This window comes from Natator depressus, chromosome 2 (genome assembly GCF_965152275.1).
Source record: "Natator depressus isolate rNatDep1 chromosome 2, rNatDep2.hap1, whole genome shotgun sequence".
NCBI classification, from domain to species: domain Eukaryota; kingdom Metazoa; phylum Chordata; order Testudines; family Cheloniidae; genus Natator; species Natator depressus.
Window position 1 is genome coordinate 139,246,243 of NC_134235.1, and position 22,652 is coordinate 139,268,894.

The following is a 22,652-nucleotide window of genomic DNA, read 5'->3' on the forward strand; positions in this document are numbered from 1 at the left end:
ACTGCCCCTGGACCCCTCACCCCTAACTGCCTCCCACCGCCCCATTCAACCCCCCCCCTCCTTCCTGAGTGCCCCCCCGGGACCCCTGCCCCATCCACACCCCCTGCTCCCTGTCCCCTGACCGCCCTCCGCCACCCCATCAAACCCCTCCTCTCCTTCCTGACTGCCCCCCTCCGGGACCCCTGCCCCCATTCAACTCCTATTCCTCGCCCTCTGACCGCCCCGACCCCTATCCACACCCCTGATCACCCCCTGAACTCCCCTGCCCTCTATCTAACTCCCCCTTGCTCCCATACCACGCTGCCTGGAGCGCCAAAGGCTGGCAGCGTGTCAGCACCAGGACAGGCAGCCGCGCCACGCCACGCAGCAGAGAATCGGGTCAGGCTGGGCTCTGCAGCCCTGCTGCCCAGAATATAGCTCTGCGCGGCAGCGTGGCTACGGGGGAGAGGCCAGGGGCGAGCCTCTTGGGCCAGGAGCTCAGGGGCCGGGCAGGACGGTCCCGCGGGTCGTAGTTTGCCCACCTCTGATGTGGTAAGTGGCATGAGAATATGTCCAACTAGAAACAACTGAAGAAAGTTACCCATTACATGTCAACCTGACACCAGATATTATGAAACATTTTCCTTTACATAACAAAACTGGTAGCTTTTCATGTAATAATGCAGAACATACCTATGTTTCAGGAAACCAATAAAAGGTGAAACTCCCGTTCCTGGACCCACCATCATAAAAGGGACAGATGGATCTGAAGGTAAGTGGAAAGCGTTGATTGGTCGAGCAAAAATAGAGACCTAGAATGAAATTAAATACTATTACATGTGTGGGAACATATATGTGTGTGTGTGTGTTCATTCCCACACACATGCACACGCGTACACAGAACAAATTAATGAATTATATTTGAATGACTGTAGTCTGCTTAAACTTCCCAGCTTACTGAAGTCATGTAAATATTTGAGGCAAATTTCAAATAGGTCTCTGAGAATATAGATGCCAAATTTGCAGTCTATCTGCACGTCCAAAAGTGGGTAAATGCACACAGAAACATGGGTTTCTGAATATGAAAACTGATACAATCTCAAATTTAGGAGAGGCATTTTTAGAGGTTCTTGAAATTTTGATCTGTAGTACTCTGAGAAAACAAGGCTTTCTTGATGCTAATCTTAAACTGTTTCTTTCCTTCCACTTGTGACCCCTGCTCCCATCATCTCTTATTATTATGGAAAAAAGAGTCAAATGTGAGTTTCTCTGGAACTGCAAGACTGACTCCCTGTGAGAGTGATTGAGAGACAGATTTTCTCTCAACAAAAATTGAACCATCTGTTGAACATTAAATATTCTCTATATTGGTCTGTTTGTGCCATCTTAATTGAAAATAATAATTACCCAGCTAGAAACAAGGTTAACAGGTTTCCCCTGTCCAGAGGTTTAACACATTATAAAATTTCCCTACCCCCAATTTAAGAGAACATTTTCAAAGGGACGGTTGGAAGAAGAGATTCACAGATCTAAGGCCAGAAGGGATTGCTGTGGTTATCTAATCTGATCTCCTGTATACCACAGCCCATAGAGCTTCCCTGAAAAAATTCCTAGAGCACAGCTTTTAGAAAAACATCCAATGTTGACTGAAAAATTGTCAGTGATAGAGAATCTACCACAAGAAGCCAGATTTGAAATGGGACCGTTAGATCTTCACTCCAATGCTCGCCCAATTGAACTAGTTCAGCAAAAAAATAAAATATAAAATAAGACATCTGCCCTAGAAGAGGCTCTTTTCTCCATCACTGTGGACAGCACCACCATCCTTCTTGCAACCCAGGAAATAGTCTGGGCATTATCTTTGACTCAGCCTTCTCTGTAGACCTACACATCCAGGCCATGTCTAAATCTTGCTGCTTCTTCTTTCAAAACACCTCCAAGATCCAGACTTCCCTCTGCCCACACAGATAAAACTTATCCAGACCCTCCAACATCTCACATGTTGCAACACCTTCCTCTCTGATTTTGACAAATGCTTGCCCCCTTAAATCTACTGAAAATGCCACAAGTATCTTCTTGGATTATCATTCTAACCACATAACCCTCCCCTGCATCCCTCTGTTAGTTCCACCTGTTTAGCTGCATCAAACACAAGCTTCTTGTCTTTTTCTTTTCAGGCCAATCATGTCAACCCCCACCTCTGCTCTGCCAGTGATGTCAACAGTCATTGTCCATCGGTGCAGTTTTTCCTCAGGCACCTCTGTGATTTCTTAAATGCCACCCCTTTTGCATAGGACAAGCTACAATGTGATGGTTTGCTTTTGTGGGGAACACTGCCTGGTCAGGGCTTAGACCCTTCAACATGCGGGGTGGAGGGCAGGTTGGTAGGGGAGCCAGGGACCTCCCACTCCACTGGGTTCTGGCCTAGGGCCCCGTGAGGGCTATCAAAGGCCTAATACCCAGGCCTAGACGGCCTTCCCTGGACCACTTCCTACCACTCCGCTAATGTCCAAAGTTCCCAGTCTGTGGCAAGGAGGTGTAAAGGGAGGGGGTCCGGTGTAAAGTTGGCAAGGGGGTCAGGTTACCACTAAATGCCTCCTTGTGGCCATGCTTGGTGTGGCAGCTCTCTCTCTCTCTCTCAGGGCAGCAGCTGCCTCCTCCTGTGACTTGACCCTCTGGCCAGGTCAATTTCCAATCTCTCCCCTGTCCCCTGTCTCTCCCCTAGTCCACAAACAACCCAAGGGGAATTAACACAAACAAACAATTCATATGAGAGAGAGAGAAGGAAATTCTTCCCTCTCAAGATGTATCTGAAGCAGATTCTCCCTTCCCTCAGGGAGGAACCTTCCGGCAGTTGTTGCTGGAAGAGATCCTGCCTTCCCTCAGCCCTTTCCTCAGGAGCTGCAAGTTGCAGGTCTGCTCCCTTCCCTGGTTTGCCCACAAATGAGCTGTTCTTCTCCCTTTTAACACCATCTCTAGTGTGTGCATCTTTTGCAGGTATGGCAGGGTGGGACTGGCTGAGCTCAGAACATCTCCTTAACCCTTGTTGCCCAGTATGGGGTTTGAATATCCCATCACATGTACATAAAAATCATCACAAAGCCACTACATTATCCTTCTTCAAATCACTCCTTCAACTTCACCTAACTGTGATGTCCACAAAACACGTGACAACGTGCTAGGCAGCTGGTGAACTGCGACTGCTGTTTGTTATACTGCAAATAATCATCTTTGTTTCGATTTTCACTAAGAAGGTTCGTGGCGACTGGACATCTAACATAGTGAATACCAGTGAAAATGAGGTAGGATCAGAGTCTAAAATAGGGAAAAAACAAGTCAAAAATTACTTGGACAAGTTAGATGTCTTCAAATCACCAGGGCCTGATGAAACGCATCCTAAAATACTCAAGGAGCTGACTGAGGAGATACCTGAGCCATTAGCAATTATCTTTGAAAAGTCATGGAAGACGGGAGACATTCCAGAAGACCGGAAAAGGGCAAATATAGTTGTCCATCTATAAAAAGGGAAATAAGGACAACCCGGGAAATTACAGACCAATCAGCTTAATTTCTGTACCCGGAAAGATAAGGGAACAAATAATTAAGCAATCAATTTGCAAACACCTAGAACAGTAGTCCCCAACCTTTCTGTGGGAATAGCATATTGCTATTCCCAGAAGACTGTGGCGGGTGTCGGACATCCTGTTGCCGAAATGCTGCTGAGAAGCGGCAGCGGCAAGAAGTGTCGCTGCTGAAATGCAACTGATAAATCCAACGCTTCTCGGCAGCATTTTAGCGGGCAGTTCTCTGGCGGCCATGCTCAATGGAGGCATTTCGGCGGCGGGGTGTCCTATGGGCCCACAAAAATGCCCCAGCGGGCGCCATGGCCTAGAAGATAATAAGGTGATAAATAACAGTCAGCATGGATTTGTCAAGAACAAATAGTGTCAAACCAACCTGATAGCTTTCTTTGACAGGATAACAAGCCTTGTAGATAGGGAGGAAGCGGTAGATGTGGTATATCTTGACTTTAGTAAGGCTTTTGATACTGTCTCACATGTACTTCTCAAAAACAAACTAGCGAAATATAACCTAGATGGAGCTACTATAAGGTGGGTGCACAGTTGGTTGGAAAATCATTCCCAGAGAGTAGTTATCCGTGGTTTAAAGTCATGCTGGAAGGGCATAACAAGTGGAGTCCCGCGGGGACTGGTTCTGGGTCCGGTTCTGTTCAATATCTTCATCAGTGATTTAGATAATGGCATAGAGAGTATACTTATAAAGTTTGCGGACGATACCAAGCTGGGAGGGGTTGCAAATGCTTTGGAGGATAGGATTAAAATTCAAAATGATCTGGACAAATTGGGGAAATGATCTGAAGTAAACAGGATGAAATTCAATAGGGACAAATGCAAAGCACTCCACTTAGGAAGGAACAATCAGTTGCACACGTATGAAATGGGAAATGACCGCCTAAGAAGGAGTATTGCGGAAAGGGATCTGGGGATCATAGTGGATCACAAGCTAAACATGAGTCAACAGTGTAACGCTGTTGCAAAAAAAGCAAACATCATTCTGGGATGTATTAGCAGGAGTATAGTAAGCAAGACAACAAGTAATTCTTCCACACTACTCCGCGCTGATTAGGCCTCAACTGGAGTATTGTGTCCAGTTCTGGGCGCCACTTTTCAGGAAAGATGTGGACAAATTGGAGAAAGTCCAGTGAAGAGCAACAAAAATGATTAAAGGTCTAGAAAACATGACCTATGAGGAAAGAGTTACAAAGTTGGGTTTGTTTAGTCTGGAGAAGAGAAGACAGAGGGGACATAACAGTTTTTAAGTACATAAAAGGTTGTTACAAGGAGGAGGGAGAAAAATTATTCTTCTTAAACTCTGAGGATAGGACAAGAAGCAAGGGGTTTAAATTGCAGCAAGGGCGATTTAGGTTGGACATTAGGAAAAACTTCCTAATTGTCAGAGTGGTTAAGCATTGGAATAAATTGCCTAGGGAGGTTGTGGAATCTCCATCATTGGGGATTTTTAAGAGCAAGTTGGACAAACACTATCAGGGATGGTCTAGATAATACTTAGTCCTGCCTTGAGTGCAGGGGACTGGATTAGATGACCTCTCAAGGTCCCTCCCAGCTCTCTGATTCTATGATCTTACTGCTATGTTGTGCTCCCCCAATCCTGTTGTTGCATCCATTTGTTGCTTCCTGTCTTATACTTCATATTGTGAATTCTTCTGGACAGTGGTCATCTTTTTGCTGTGCGTGTATGATGACTAGTGGAGTGCAGCCCTAATCCCAAATCGGGGCCTTTAGCCCTTACCATAATACATATAAATAATAATAATGGGGACTCAACCTACTCCACTGAAGTCAATGACAAATGACAAACTTATTTTTGTGAATTAATTCAGTGGAGCAAGATTAGGTCCTTCGTTAAGGTAGACCACAATTTTATTTATTTATAAAGTTTAAGGGGAGAAATGTTAGAATAAAATTTAAGAAATTCTGCTCTACTACGTAAAACAAGTTTTTTTTAAAAAAACAACAACTCAGTTCTTGTTCTTTAATCCTCTGTGTGAAGCTCCCTTTTATCATTTCTCTAAAAATATTACAGCCCTATGTTTCTTTTTGCTATTTAACAATAAGAAATTAGTGCAATTCCTGCAGGGGAAGCTGAAGTTTGTATTTATATAACCATAGTGCATTCCACCATATTTGAGTTAGTGGGTTACTTTTGCCATTATGTATTCCAATACTGTGTGTGGTTCTGATTTTTTTTAATATTGCTTCTGCAAATGGTACATGTATATCTATTTTTAAAAGAGTTTGTAATTAATCTAGTATATTTCTGCTCAACATCAGCCTCATTCATTTTGTACTGGTATTCTACATATTTTGCAATCAATGTGTACAGCTGCTGAATTTTAGCTTACACAGCAGATAAAAACACCTTAGAATTTTGTTCAGCCCACTGTAGTAATTAACCTTTCATTCTTCTCCCCCACACCCACCATATGTTTAGGCCCCTTTCCCATGTCCCAGTAGTAACTTAAAATGTGATAATATATATTAAATCAAAGATGTTTGTGAAAGCTGGGATAAACTACATCATATGCACACTGAGTCAATTTCCCTTGAAAATAATTTTTAAAAAATTAAAATAATTTTTAAGACAGATCTTCCTTTAGTAAATTTGACAAATTACCTCTGACTATGGATATCTTGCAACTGGACTCCCTCTTTTAATCAAATAGATGGTGATCTAAACTTTTTGGTGTCAGTTGTTCTTCCTTTTTGGCATGCTGCTTATACAGTATCCTGCCAGATTTCTGATATTTCACTTATTTCTAATGAGCCTGAGAGCATGATGAATATACATGATGGCAAGCAATTCTCTGACAAAAAATACCCTATAAATCCCTTCTCATGAGGCAATAAATAATATACACATAAGGTGTTGTAAAAAGGTGTCATCTTCCAACAGTTCCCTGACCTTAGGTATACACCAGAAATCTCTCAATCTTCTATGGTTGTTCCAGAAACTTTTCCAATATAGTAACTTTCAGTAACATGGCCTGTTACAAAACCTCACAAGAGATGGGAAAATCATGAGGTTCACCACAGAGAGAGAAAAAGAGCACCCCCTTGGCAACACTTACAGCCCCCAACAGCACTCTAACACGGGTTACAACATACTACGCGACTAAGGCCCTATGTAAACCATGATTTCATAGACTGCAAAGAAATCGTGAAGTTAGCTCAACACCACATTTTTTTTTTCAATATTCTTAAACAAAATGAAAATGTGTACAAATAATTTCATACAAAGATCACTGTAGCGAACTGCACAGCTGAGATGTTACATCTCCATGTGTACTATTTTCCCGCATGCACAGAACAGTGTGCTGCAAAGTAATCACATCATCAATGTGACTGAATATAATCTAGCTGGGAAACACTGTACACTACAAATAAGAAAATGGATGCCTCAAAAAAAAAAAAAAAAAAAAAAAGGTGTCTGCAACAGATCACATAATGCAGTATCCACCATGAGTTTTACCCAGTGATGGAGATAAGCTCTTCTGTACCTCCTGAAATATTACTGTACATCACTACCAAAAAAGTTCAAAACAGTGAACTGGCTTTAGGTGCTTATCAAAAGAGAAAGGTGGAAACTGACAGCAGTATAGCAACTCTTTTACTTGTGAAGAAATAAAAGCCAGTGACTTCCTTATTTCAAAATTCCACTGAAAACTGTAAGGCACGCAATTCCCTAAATATTGACAAGACAGACACATTTGTTTGCACAAATATCTCCCTTCATAAAACTGGACAACCAAAGGCTATGGGAATTTTTCAGAAAGAATGTAGTAAAGGGTGGAGTGATTCCTTCATCAACCCAGCTGAGATATGAATATTTACCTAAAGTTGACAAGTGTCAGAAGAAGGACATTATGGAATTTGTAAAGAAGTCTGGGTGGCTGTCCGTGGTCACTGACAAACTAACTGATGCCCAAGATGAGTATCTGTTACATATTTTGTTTTGCAAGTCCTAAATTGTGAAGACAATCTAACTTGGAACGGAAAGTTGTCCTTGCTGATACCATTTACCTATATGTGGTTATTTACAACACCATTGCACACACTACTGTAAAGTGCTGAATACCTTTGGAGTGGATTTTGATTATATTAGTTCATCTATCTCTGACAACACACCCTACATCAAAAGCTTACAATCAAATGCTTTGGCATTATTGCTTAACTCAGTTCAACATACCTGTAGTGCTCACATAGTAGCCCTTGATAATGAGATCTGAAGGACCAATTTCCCAAAGGTTGACAAGCTAACAGAAAGAGTCAAAAAAGTTTGTAAATATCATCCGAGCAGAAAATTGCATTTTAAAGAAAATCTGCAAAGGGCAGTCTAGGCTGTGGGTTTGAATCTTCCTGTGAAACTGCCCCCTAAGGCAGTTAAGACAAGATAGGAAGCTTGTATGCTGCTACTGATTACCATACACAGTACATTACTTTTTACTTGAGTTTGGTGGAAGAGGAGATGAAAGTTACAAACACAAAGTGTTAAGGAGCTGAAACATCTGTTGCACGGTTCAGAAATTTTACAGCTACAACTCAATTTCATCTACACATAAGCGGGGGAATTGGTCCTGCTATTGTGGGGAACTTTCCCAGCTTATACACTACCTCGGTGAAGTGGGCTAGCAAAAGGATCTGAGTCCTCGCTCCCACTTCCTTTACCCATAGGCCTGCCTGACCTCAAGGGCTCCCCTTCCACTCTCATGCGTGGCAGAGTCCTCGTAACCCAAACAAAGCTGGGCCCAGGATTCCTTGGGGGCTCGATCCCCAACATTGTTTTGGTCACTTAGGGAAGGGGCTAGGGTGTCCCCACTCCAGGATTTGCTCTCTGCACTGGATGCTTCCCTGACCCACTGATCATTACATACAGTTCAAAGCAAATACAATTGATTAAACAGCAATCAATTTAAAAAAATAAGGAAAAAATGGGAAAGGTTAAAGGAAAACACATAACCCCGCTCTGTGGCACGGGGACATCACAACCAGCATCTCTGGAATGTAAGAGAAGTTCAGTCTGTTCCTCACAAGCCCCAGGCCTCCTTCTCAGGCTCTTGCTGTGCTGCAGGGATGCTGTGGTTCAGACACTTGCTCTGGCAGTGGCCACACGCTCTTAAGTTCTAGGTGGCAGGACCCTTCTTCCCAGAATTGCCTCCGCCCCATTGGGGTTATAATCCCCATCCAAGTCTAGCTGGCCAGGCATCTTGGCTGGGCCCGCTGCCCAGGGTTCCCCTTGCTCTCCCCGGCTGCACACGGCACTGGACTGCCCCAACTCCAGCTCCACTCTACCTCAGCTCTGTTACTGCTGCTCTGCCTCCAGCTCACTGGGCTGCTTCTCTGGCCCCTCTGGCTCTGGTTGCTGCAGCTCTCCTCCTAGCACAGGTCTGCTCTGTGGGCTGCTTCTGTAACTCTCCTCCCAGCACAGGTCTGCTCTGTGGGCTGCTTTTCTGGTCCCTCTGGATCTGGCCCAGCTCTGCTCCCCAGCTCAGCTTGGGCCCCAGCTTTCTCCTTAGCTCAGCCCAACTCTATCTGACCCAGGCAATTCCAGCTCATACGGTGGACAGAATCCCCCTGGCCTCCTGATTCCCTGATTGGCCTGCCTGCCCTGTCAATCAGGCTGACCTGGAGCATTGGCCTCTCCCCATTGTTCTTGGGGACAGTCAGTCTCACAGTCCTGATTTCCCATTGGCCCTTCCCCTTACTTTTGGTACTGGGAGCTAGCCAATCAAAAAAAAAAAAAAACAAACAGACAACCAACACCACCAAAACCAACCAACCAAACCACTGAGTTTTCGTAAGAGGACAACAGTCCCCTTACATTAAGGTATGGCAAAGAGCTTGCTGATTTGATCAAATGGTTTGAAAGCTGTGAGATGTGCATGAATCAAGTATACAATAAAGCTGTTGACTTAATTAACTTACTGAGCACTTAAAAGTGAGCAAGACAGTGGTGATGCAGGGATTCAAAGCCAATATATTAAAACTTTTACTGAAGTTGCAGATAAGATTACAAACTACAACCTCCCGAAGTGCATGGAAAGAAAACCCCATTTCACCCAGCCAGCATGCCAGTTCCTTAAAGCTTTGATCTTTGATACCTTGCAAGTACATACTTTAAAAATAGATGCCATCCCACTCGATTTCTTAAATCATTTCAACAGGAGCTGCAAAACTGAATTAAAAGGCTACTGGTTTTATGCAAAGGAATGCAGCAATGACTACCTTTTGGAGGTCTACAGAACCATGTCTTTCCATGTCTTTCAAAATTTGCCAAGCAATATTTATTTGCAGTCCCTAGCTCTGTGGATGCCAACCAAAGTGTTTCAGCATATGGGCGATTCCTACTGAGCAGAGGCAATCCATCAAAAAGGAACCACTCAACAAACTGATACTTAACTTTAATTAAAAAAAGAAATAGAAATAATTGAATATTTAGTTGACTGTATATGTGTTTGCTTACTGCTAATTTTAGTTGTAAAATTAATTCCATGCATACTCCATGAAATTCAATATTTTGCCCTTTACATTATGATGAATTTTTTAAACAAAACAAAACAAAATTTTCACAGGGCACTCTATATGACCTTCTTAGAAGTGCGTTGGGGCCAGATTGGGAGTCCAGTCTTTTAAAGAGATGGAACCTTACCGAATCAGCCATTCCACTGGCTGACACACAAACCCACCTTTCCACTATTTCAACACTACACAAACATCCTTTCTACAGCATTTTTCAACAGTGTGGGAGCACTGCTCACACTTTCCCCTCCCAGCACACACATTGCAGCTCTGCTTCTCTGCCTCTGATCAAAAATCTTGGCTCTGGCTGAAGCACACAGACAGAGCAGGGAGCTGAGTACTCTCTCCCTAATGCATAGGGGCAGAATAAAGTGCCATAACCCAAGAGAGAGCTGGACAGAAAATCAGGCAAAAGAGAAAAAAGACGTTCCTTTCTATGAAGTAGTGTCATAAATCTACCTTTTCAGTGGCTGTTCAAGGATATGAATCTTTCTCTAAAGGAAGTCATTTCAAGGAGAAAATGGCAAGAGTGAAATTTTTTTAGAAAAGCAAAATAGGTTACCTGAACTCTATAATTAGTTTTTCACTTTGTTACATTACTGCTATATGTATACACTCATAGTCATACTTTGTGTGGTGGGATCGAACCATATGCAATCATTGAAAAGGGGGAGGGAATAGCAAGGATACTGTCAATACTGCAGTGTTACAATCTTTACCCATTGGCTGATCAAATATACATCTACCTGTGCAGGAAGACTCAGAAAGGGAGAGAAATAGTTTTACCAGAAATGCTGCAACTGCCCTCTGATTGGCTAACCGTAAGCCAGCTGATCCTTTTACAAAGTTATAAAAGACCGAGGCAGCTGTGGAGGAGGTTGTCACAGAAAAAAAAGCTCATGGACCAAGGTCCTGATCCTGATACCAGACTCCACTTTTCAGTGTCAAAAGTAGATAGGAAGCTGGCCAAAAGAAGCCTGGGCTAACATTACTCATACACTAAATTCTTTGCTGACAAAAGTCAATGGAACTGAACCTATTTAAACCAGTAGAGAATTTCAGTAAATGAGCCCTCATAGTGGGTTAATTTCCTTTTTAATATGCACATGTAACTCCCACGAAGATTACTGCAAGTTACATGTGCATTTCAAGGTGAGGATTAGATATGAGGAACAAGCTGCAAATGAACATCTGCTTCCAAACTCCTCCCGAGTTTGGAGGAGCATTTCAACCCGGGTTTTGGATTCTGGCCCATCATTATTAATTTTAAATCCCTCCATGAATTCACTCCAACACAATGGTTATATATACTTTGCCAGGATATGCTATTCATGGATAAAATTAACAGAGATTTTAAACAGAAAAAAAAATCTGATTGGAGATATACCACACTGCAGATAAAAAAGAGATCACAAAGGGAAGGAGAAAGTTGTGACTAGGGGTGTAACTGCACAAATGGAGAAACATATTGCCAGTATCAGATCATCTGAGCCTCAGATCAAAGAAATAAGGAAAATTGTTTTTTCCAGGAATACACATTCTAATTGTATCACCCTAAAACCACAAGAATTTAGACCTTGTTTTGGTACCTTTACAGCTGACAATTTTTCTTCCTTTGTGCGTAGAGAATTTTTATGTGGCTGAAGCATTGGTGCAACTAACTCAGCGAGCCAACCTGTACACACTCCTTTTCGTGAAACCAGTCGAGATGGGGAGGATGGAAACTCCACAACATTAAAAACAAACTGCAGTTTTCCTGGTTGAAATAAATTGGAGCTGCAATGACACAAATGATTGAACAATCAAAATACTATCTGAGAAGGAATCAGTACAGTAGCTTCATTTTGAGCCTAATCTAAATCTCATTTAAGTCAGAGTCTATCCCTTGACTTCATGGGGTGGGGTTGTACAGGGCTGGATTGGCAGGTGCCAGGACAATATCATATGAATGACTCACAGAATTCGAACAGAACTCTTCTGAATTTATCAAATTCATATGCATGAGAGTTTTATTTTGTGAGAGCACTGGTAAAATGTTACCAGCCACTCAAAGAATATTGCTTTATTTATATGCAACACAACAGTTGTGTGTGTTTTTAATTAGAACATTTTTATAACACTTTTTATTAAGCTAAAAAATGAACTTAGATTCTTTTCTACCCAGGTTTTATTTTTCCTTTCTTCCACCCTATTTCTTCTCCTCCATCTATTGTCTCCATCTTTTTCTATTTCCCCTCATTCTCGATTTTATTTAATGTTTAATATTGTTTCCTTTCTTTTCCTCTCTCTCTCCATTCCTTTCCTATCTTCCCACTCATCCTTTTTTAATCTATTTCCAGCTCTCCGTTCTTTTTTTAACCAATTTCATCGCTTTCCTTCAATTACTTCCTCCTTCTCATCGTCAGTCTCCCCCTCCTCCATTCCCACTCAATAACTCTTCCCCTTGCAATCTTCTCACCCATAAATCAGCTTCCTGATGTCTTTCTCAGACAACTCAACCTGGCCTGCTGGGGAAGGCTGCTAGGCAGGTCTTTTCCAGAGACTGCCATGCCTTCAATACTTGTCCCTGTTAAAGGGCTATTGGGGGTCTCTTCCTTCTCCTCTTTCTGCCTCACAGGATTTGGGGATGGAGAGCCAGGCTGCAGTGATCTTCTGTATCTCTTCCCAAAGGCAAAGGCTGGGAGCTACCTGGCTGAGTTAGTTCAGCAGCACTAGTAAATGGGAGCAGTTAGTCACTCCACTCAGTCTGCCTGATCTCAGAGTAAAGCAGTTCCAGGACTGGCAGCTGAGCAGCGAGACAGCCCTGCTGCTCATGGAAGACATCAATCCACTAGGCAAATGCCTCATGGCCCAGTCTAGTCCTGAGATTATTTACTTGCCTGCTGTGTGTAACTAAAGCCATACTGCACACTTGTGCTGGAAGTATTCCAAATAAATCAAGGACATTTTCATGTGTTTAGTCTTGCCTCAAGATTTCTAAAAATAAAATAAAAAAAAATAAAATAAAATAAAAAAAATAGTTCCACTGTGAGGGACTTCTGTAGAAGTAGTTACCTATGTGCTGGGGATTTTAGCCACTGGGGACTGCATGTGTATATACAAACTCAAACAGGTAAAGCTGATTTCCACACTGACCACAGGATCAAAGTTCTCTTAAACAAAACTAAATTGCAATATAACCCAGAGTTTGCTCTCTGTAATGCCTTAACAAGGTATCCTTTTGTGAGGAAAAACCATGCCTAAATTACAAACAAGATATAATCTAAATATATCAGTACCTGGAAGCTGAATAGGACCTGGCTTGCAGTTTCGGAAGATGTTCTGAAACGAATAATAAAAAACCCATTGGTTATCATTGTTACATCAAAAATCATAAGCAAAATTTCCTTATGCCTTACTAATAACACTGTGGAAGAATTTTAAATATATTATTTTTTTCCATTCGTATTGATTGTTTACTTTTTGCATTCCACAGAATTTGACAGGGAAAACCAACAAGTGAATCTTGACTCACTAGTCTCCTAGTCAGACTATTATAGCTTCCTCCCCCCCAAAAACTGCATGAGATTAGCAGATGTGCACAATGAAACATGATTTCTGACTGGTGCTGTTTGTGAGTACACATTAACACAAACACAAGAAAATATAAATCTAAATAAGGTAGGTTTTGATTACTCTTTCAGTATAGCAAAGAGATTTACACATTTATTTCAAAGGTAGGGTGGCTCAATGGATGAGCCTTACGTCTGCCATATTAGATATCTGGGTTTCATTACAGCTCTATTTAAAGAATGGGTCTCAAACTCAATTTACCTTAGGGCCAGTCCCAGTCCTCAAATCCTCCCAGTGGGCCAATAATGTCAGTGAAGACGATGCTCAGAAAATAAAACGTTTATATTGTATTTTTTATTTCAAATTTATTAGAAATAATAAAACTGTCATATAACTTTATACAATTCTTCGCCTGCCAGAGAGTTGTTAGTGTTTGCCAGACTCCTGGCAACGCTTCTGTTCTGTCACTTTGTTGATGTTTGGCCTCAGTGACTGAGCAATTGAAACCTTCAGGATTGCAACAATGTGTGCATCAGATAGTTGTGTTCGGTATTTAGACTTGTTTATAGTCATTGTGGAAAAAAGGGACGCTGCCTCGATGGCTGACTCTGCCCGGCAACTAATGATGCTGCCTCCATGGCTGACTCTGCCCAGAAACTAGTGATAGTAATTCTGTCCCTCTCCTCCAGCCAATGGGAGCTGCAGGGGGCGGTGCCTGCAGGAGACATTGCCGGCAGCGTGTCTGCATGCGTCTCTCCTCCGCGGGCCGCAATGGGGAGGTTCTCGGGCCTCAGATGGCCTGCGGGCCGGGACTTTGAGACCCCTGATTTAAAGAGACCTTGTGTGACATCAGTTATCTTATCCATAAAATTGGGGAAATGATAGTTTCCTGCCATAGGTTATGGAGCCTTGATTAATAGTAATGGCTGTGACGTGCACAGAAATATTAACAGCAGTTGGCTGAAGAGGTGAAATTTGAGTTCCTGGTTCCCCAGGTCAGTCCCTCTTAGACTACACAGTTTACTGTGTGGAAGTTTCTGTCTCTTTTTCTTCCTCTCCCCTCCTAGAATCCGAGCTCAGTGCTGGCATTTTAGGCAAATTCTGGCATACTACTTGATAGGACTATTAATAAAGTTGAATAATTTTTATTCATGAGGTTATTCAGCTTGTTCTTGGCACAAGACATTAACAACAGGGACAGTCCAGTCAAATACATTATGCATGCACACCGCCCCATAGATTTTCCCCTAATTCTTTGCCAAAAAGTTATAAGAAACTTGTTATAAGAAACATGAAATTTAAAAACAGGTGTTTTGGAAGGAGGCTGTACTTTGGGAACCCCTCAATGAAATATTACCAAATTTGTACCCTGGATCCTAAACCGCCATCCCACTTTTTCAAACCAATCTTACTATGCAGATACTATACAGGCCTGAAAACACAAATTTAAACGAACACTTTTACAGCCTTAACTAGTGCTCACTCCATAATCAGACAGATGTGTATTTGCACATTTTTTCCTTAGAAAGATGCAAAAACTTAAAAGGTTCTATTCAGCAGTAACTCAGCCTTCAGAGTAATAACTTACACCAGTATAACAGTAGTAGAAATCCTTGAGGGTACAAAGTGTGGCTTGGGAGCACGTGCACTGTGGTAAAGTAGCTGTAAATCCACTTGAGCAGCGAGGTGGGGAATGGAAATAAAGGGTACGCACAGCAGAATTATGGATAAGCTAGAGACAAAAGGGGCACGCACATTTCTTTGGCACTCATGTACATCAGCATAAAGATGGAAGACTCATGGCATAATTTAAGTCTGCCCTTCCTCATCAACCTGGAACAGGACAGAGTCAGACATGTGACCTACCACCCACACTAGTGAATCTCCTTTCCAGGACAGCAAATTCAGCTGGTATCTTGCATACTACAGGTGTACACTTTAAACCTCTCTGAGCCACCTTTTGCTGGATTCATATACCATAATATGGACTACAGTATTTTGACATAGTGGACCACAGTATTTTATCTGAATACAAAAATGCAAAGATTTCTGGGGTCACTGAAATATTAAGTGCTTTTGTTTTCAAAATGACATTCCTTCTCTACTCAGAGAAATTTGGAGATAGCTACAGCTAGGGTCTATCCTTTTAACATTATATTTAAGTACAATCCTGCAATCCACTCACCCACTAAATTCCTCAGGTCTTCTTGAATGACTAACAGTTGCAGGATGGGTTATCTTTATCATAATGACATAGATTTACAGTACTCATGAACAGTGTTTAGACATGAGACAAATACTATATATTGTTAATTTGAAAAATATTGAATATTGAGTACCAGATAGTAATACCACATGGGCTCCATTTAAGGAGGCCAACAACAACCAGTGCCACAGAGTCCTCTCATGAAAGGGAGGGGAGGAAGAGAAATACAACCACTGAGCTCCCCCCAAAGGGAGGGCAGAAATATCACTGCAGAGGGATCATGGTGGCATGTACAGAACCGCTGCTATGTCCCAGAAAACTCCCATGCACTCTGTAGCTTTCATTTTCATTAATTCCTTACAACACACAATATTTCAGATACTCAGATGCTCCAGGGCCCTCCAATAAATGAAAGCCCCAGAGTGCAGGAAATTCAGGGCTGTGTGAGGAGAACGCAAACTAGTTGTATCTTTTATGATTCATTCAAATATAAATATCTGCAAATAGCAAATATACAAAGCAAACTTTAGTAGAGTATTTGAACCAGAGAATTTAAGGAAATCTACTGTATTATTTCTTGTGAAAATTATTTTTATAAAAAGGTACTTTTGGTTTGTTTTTAACAGTTATATGGGATACAGGGAAAAATAGAGTACCAAAAGAAGAACAAGAGAAGGCAAAAACCCCAAGTGTTGGAAAATGGGCCCTTGAAAATGTTAGCCTTTTTTTTAAAGCAGCTTTACAAATAAAGGCCCTGATCCTGGAAACACTTATGCCAGTGCTTATCAATATGCACAGGAGCAGCGTAAAGTCAACAGGACTACTCACCTGCATGAAGTTCAGCATGTGCATAAGCACTGGCAGAATCAAGGCCAAACACTACAAAGCGAAGAGCAAGTCTTTACTTCCAGATTATAATTTCAGTTTGATAACCATGGCTAGTGATATTCCCAAAGAAGCAATAACTGAATAGTGTTTTGTTCTTAAACGTATACTCTGTTGCATTTTCAGAAATTAAACACAACTGAACTTAAATCAGCTACTTACCTATCAGCAGGTTAAGTGGAGGTCTGCATGTTGGAAAAGCATGGAGTAAATCCAACAAGCAGATACTTGGGTCTCTAATGAAACTACTGTAATCAGAGGCTCCTTGTTTGCTGCACAGCTCCTGAAGCCTTCGCTTTTCTCTGGCATCACTGGTGTATTCTACAAGAGCTCGCAAAAATGCCTAGGGGAAGAGAAAGCAGGTTTTAATTGGGATGAATTTTACTGTTTGTATTTTCATGATATTTTGTTCATTACGTCAGTGGAGATTTTCCCAACTAGCTGGGAACAATTTGGATTGCCTGCAGGGACATCCTGTAGGTTAACAAATAATGCAATTTGCTATGTGCTACATATTTTTACCTCCCATGAGAATTTTTCCATTTCTCAGACACCTCCTTCAGTGCCTGGGGCAGCGTAGCAGGTCACAAAATCTGATCTAGTCAGGTGGAGGATGGTGTGTACTGCTGGATAAATGTGCAATATTAAGTACAGTATATACTGAGCAGCGTAAATGCAATTATAGTATTCTACTCTGTTCTCCTATGTTCACATACAGCAATATGAGCTTTTCCTACGGAAAAATAAGTTGTGTATTGTAAGACAGTGAAAATCATGTTTAAAATATTTGCAGGGTTATACTTTCAACATGACATTAAAATATACACAGTACATAAAAAGAAACACGTGAATCAAAATACTGTGTAAATCAGAACTTGTATTCTTCAAAAAAAAGACCGAGTTTGCTCAAATTACATTCTAGCACCAGACCTCTACAGAAAGTAACAGTTTTGACTACAAAGTTATATAAAGCATGTTGTGCACTGAACAGACTATAAAACAGATGGGTTATGAAAACTGTCTTGGGTGGTATTCCCTAACCACTACTCTACTTACTCTCATTGCTGACACAAATTTTGCAAAACTGTTTAATGCAGTTTTGAAAGGTTAGGCCAATTAAAAGGCTTTTTTATATGGAATGTTGTATAATACTGACATCCAGTGGATCCTGCTGTAAAAACTACTCCAACTGAACGAGTATGGCACGTTCAAAAATGCATTTCATTGAATTTTTCCCTAAATGTATCTCCAAGTGTGTTTTAACAGAACCGTATACTAGTGTTGCATTTTTTAAAACTTTCTGCTATTTCCAGGCATTAACGGTAAAGGAAGTAGTTTTCATTGGTTGTGAAATCAAATTCCACAACTGTACTGGCTCAGCTGCAAAATCTGTGGAGTATTTTGCGAAGTTATTGCAGAATTAAAGCACATGGGAGTTATGATTAAAATAAAAAACATTTTGGATTGTTTGGATGTAGCAGCCCACCCATTTCTAGTAATAATACTGGAGATTTAGTTGGGGATTGGTCCTGCTTTGAGCAGGGGATTGGACTAGATGACCTCCTAAGGTCCTTCCAACCCTGATATTCTATGAGTCTATGAGATGTAACATGTACAGGATATCTTTGGTTAGTGAGCACAGCTTCGATTATACACTTACAGCCAAATTCTGCCATCCTCATGTTGAAGTAGCACCATATTCCATGAGAAGTACCTTTTATTTCAATGGGACCACTCACTGAGCAAGGTCCTACTGAATATGAGTAAGGTTATCAGAACCTGGTCCTTAATTATATGCCTCATGAGGCTTGCCTGGTAAAGGTGAAGCGTCTAAAAGGGGAAACCTTTTTTAAAAGGTTATTTATTTAAAAAAATACAAAATAAACGTGTGCCTGTTTATTGATAATGGCTTGTACTTGAAGAAATATGGCAGTGTAAGAAGACGGACAAGAACAGATTTACTACAGACAGCACAATTAGGCAGTTTTGCAACACAACAAACAATTGTTTTATTGTTAGATGTCAGATCAACTGCAGTTAGTTCATTTTAAGCTTAACGGATCTACTCAGGTCAATGCCCTAGAAACTAATGGTATGTCTACATGGCACACTCACTGCAGCAGCGTGTAGAGTACATAAACTGCACCTCCTGCAGCATACGTATAAACAGCAGTGTAGACAGCGAGACATGGCTTAGGCATATAAAGACACATTTGAACCTTGTGGGTATGTAACCTACACAGCTCTCTACCTGCCAAAGCAGTGCCTTCTTCAGCTACACTGCTATTTTTAGCAGTTTTTTGTCCCACTCCCAAACCTTTCCCTGCCACAGAGAGCTGCTGGAGCTTTTCCTCCCCACTGCCAAAGCCTTTCACTACCACACGTGGCTACATACTACAGCGTGGATGCAGCCTGCTTTTCACAGGAGCGTGTAGCTATGCATATGCTACATGCCATCACCAGTGGTGTACAGTGTAGACATACTTTAGGTTTCTGCCCCTGATAGCACAACTGGTCCCCATATATCATTTACCCTCTTGGTCCCTTAATAAGGACTCATGCTTTTTTTTTTTTTTGGTAGATCAAACACCCTGAATTTGTTTATATAAAGCACATGTGACTGTTAAGAAAATCATCTGTATACACAAAAAGAAGAGTAGAGCTTCAACAGTTAATATCCGCATGTAGTGGGTAGTCTTTGAAAAAGTCTATAGCAGTTATTCTCAAGGAGGGAATGAAAATCAGCCTTCATTTAAAATTATGTTGTTGTTATTTCATACTATGGCCTGCAGAAATAGTACTACAGCTGGTACAAACATGATTTTTCGGTTCTCCATTTTCAACAAAAGTAGGACAAGTAATGGACTTAATCTGCAGCAGGGGAGAGGTACATTTGATACTAGGAAAAACTCTCACTATAAGGACAGTTAACCACTGGAATAGGTTACCAGAAGAGACTGTGGAGTCCCTGTCACTGACAGTTTTTAAAAACAGGTTAGATAAATGCCTGTCAGAGATACTTACTCATGCCTCATTGCCGAGGGCTGAACTAGGTGACCTCTCGAGGTCTCTTCCACATTTTCTATGATTCTATTAAATGTTTCATTTTGACTAAATAAAACGTAGCTTTTGACCACTGTTAAATCTTTATAATTTTTTTTTTTTTAGAGAAAATATAAGGAATCTTTTAAAACAAAGTCATTTCAAACTGAAAAATTGAAATGTTTCATTTAGAAAATGTGTCAAAACATTTCATTATCTGTTTTTCACCAAAAAATGGTAATTCAAGAAGTTTCACCAAGCTCTGCATACCACCTTTGTTCTGTGTCAGATATCAGAAGCAAAGAAAGCCAGGAGGTGCCTTAGTGCTTGGACAGAAGACCTCCACAGAGAATCCCAGGATTCTGCAGGAAGCAGTGTGAACAATTCAGCATATAGCATTCTTCTCTCCAAGTCAGAGCAGTGGCCCATCTAATCGAGGATCCAGTCTCTGACAGCAACCAGTACCAGATTCTTTAATGGTGTAGAGAAACCCAGTTGTGAACAGCCAACCCTTTGGGAAAGTTTCTTCCTATCCCTATATACCCATTGTTTTTTTTAATATTTAACCTATGTAATTAGAGCTGGTTAAAAAAAAAAAAAGGGAAAAAAGTATTATTTTTCAATTTTTTAATTTTTTTAAGTGAAATTTTGAAATTTCAAAATTTAAAAAAATTTCATCCAGTTCTAATCTAGTGTAACTGTGAATGTTCAAATGTCCAGTCCCTTTTTGAATATTAAATTGTTTTTAAAATTTCTCTTCATATTTAAGACTCTCCATTCCTCCAGTTGTGTTTGCCTCTGGACAGCTTCTGTTTTTCTGTATCTTTATTGATGCAGCAAATTATTACTAATAGTAATCAAGCAAAACCCAGCATAGTGATAGGAGGCTGCTGTATTTTGGATGAGATGAAATAATCACTTTTAATCCCATTATATTTATGTCAAAATAACAGCGTTACATGGTGTTTGTCTTGGGCAACTGCATTCTACTGTCCTGAATCCCTTCTGTTATGTCAGTTAGCTGTGCAAATCCTCACTGGCCTGCGCTAACGTTCGATTTAATAAAAGTGGCAAAGAGTCCTGTGGCACCTTATAGACTAACAGATGTACTGGAGCATAAGCTTTCGTGGGTGAATACCCACTTCGTCGGATGCAAGATGCATCCGACGAAGTGGGTATTCACCCACGAAAGCTTATGCTCCAGTACATCTGTTAGTCTATAAGGTGCCACAGGACTCTTTGCCACTTTTAAGATCCAGACTAACACGGCTACCCCTCTGATATTTGATTTAATGTTGCTGATACATCTTCAATTGAGCGTGTGAATAAACACTTGTAGTTTAGCTTGTTATGGCTGTAACTCATTCTGGAATCATTTGAAATGAAAGGTTATTTTTATAACTGGTTTACTTCCTTGTGTATCACAAGGCCTTGATGTAGCCAAGATCCTTCAGGGAGACATAGGCAAGAAGTGGTCTTAATGCTTTATTATTATTATTTATTAAGCACCAATGTTCTTGGTGCTGTTCAAAGCCAGAAGACCCTGGCTGAGATTCAAAGGTTTTTTGGCACCTCACTTCCACTGAAAGGGGAGCTGGACACCTAGATACCTTTATGAATCCCATCCACTGTCCCTACCCAAATAACTTTAAACTATAAGGCGGTGGTTCTCAACCAGGGGTACATGTACCTCTGGGATTACGCAGAAGTCTTCCAGGGATATGCCAATTCATCTAGATAGTTGCCTAATTTTACAAGAGGTTACATGAAAAGCACTAGCGAAGTCAGTAAAAACCAAAATTTCATACAGACAAGGATTTTTTTATACTGCTCAATACGCTGAAATGCAAGTACAATACTTATAGTCTAATCGACTGTAGGTGAACAGAGCAGTGCCCCACAGTGGAAGGGAGGGTCTTCGGCGTTGCAGTCGTGGCGGATGATAAAACCATAAGTCCCAGTAGAGCATCTGATGAGAATGCTGCTCTATGGCATGGTGCTGTGTGAACATATGGGCTGATGCCCAGGCTGCTGCTTTGCAGATGTCCATAATAGGCATATTGTTGAGGAAGGCTGTCAATGTAGAGTGCTCTGGTGGAGTGTGTGGGGTTCCCCGGCGGGGGTTGTAACTGTTAATGGTGATAACAAAAGTCAATGTAGCTGGAGATCTATTTTGACAGCCTTTGTTTGGATATGGCGTCTCCCTTAGATCATTCCATGATGGAAAGAAATAACTTTGGTGACTTTCTGAAAGACATCCAGGGTACGAAGACTTGCTTCTCGTTTGTTCCCATGAGATTTTGGGACAAACGATGGGAGACGGATGGGTTGGTTCAAATGGAATGATGAACCTATTTTAGGAAAGAGATTGGGATGTGGTCATAGGTGTGACATTCCACTCCACATGCTTTATGGAAATATGTTAATGAGCGTGAATATAATGTAACTGGAATATGCTTCATGCAAAAGGTCTCTTGTAAGGTATCATTACAAAGCTTTTAATCTTCTGAGTGTAGTCATCCTATTTGTATGTTTGTATCATTCTTGTATCTAAAACTAGAAATATGAAGTCTAACTCTGAAGTCCTATTGTAATTATGCAAAGTGTGGGTCATTAATGATGGTTTAGAAGCTTGATGGCTCCCATTGACTATAAAAATTGGTTGTAAATGGCTCTGTTTACTTGTAAGCCTTCCTGTGTTCATGTCAGTCAGGCCGGGAAGAATGGAGGCTTGGGGTCTCACAGGACATGTGACCATGTCTCCTGGTACTGGAATCCATCTTAAACCTGGTGCTTTTCCATTCAGGAGGGGTGGGGACCCAGAGAGACAAAAGAGTCCCGCCTTGTGCCAAAGCTATAAAAGGGGGTGG

At 41.2% G+C, this 22,652-nt stretch overlaps 1 protein-coding gene across 5 annotated transcripts in view; it reads right to left on the reverse strand.

Moving 5' to 3' along the window:
* Positions 1–22,652, reverse strand: part of MTRR (5-methyltetrahydrofolate-homocysteine methyltransferase reductase) — a 116,844-nt gene that overhangs the window by 25,375 nt on the left and 68,817 nt on the right. For all 5 annotated transcript variants that reach the window (XM_074945059.1, XM_074945060.1, XM_074945061.1 and 2 more), the window contains 4 exons: positions 16,903–17,083; positions 13,376–13,418; positions 11,687–11,873; positions 673–791 (listed from right to left, as the gene is read on the reverse strand). In XM_074945059.1, the coding sequence (XP_074801160.1) occupies positions 673–791; positions 11,687–11,873; positions 13,376–13,418; positions 16,903–17,083 (530 nt within the window). The remainder of the gene's footprint in view (positions 1–672; positions 792–11,686; positions 11,874–13,375; positions 13,419–16,902; positions 17,084–22,652) is intronic.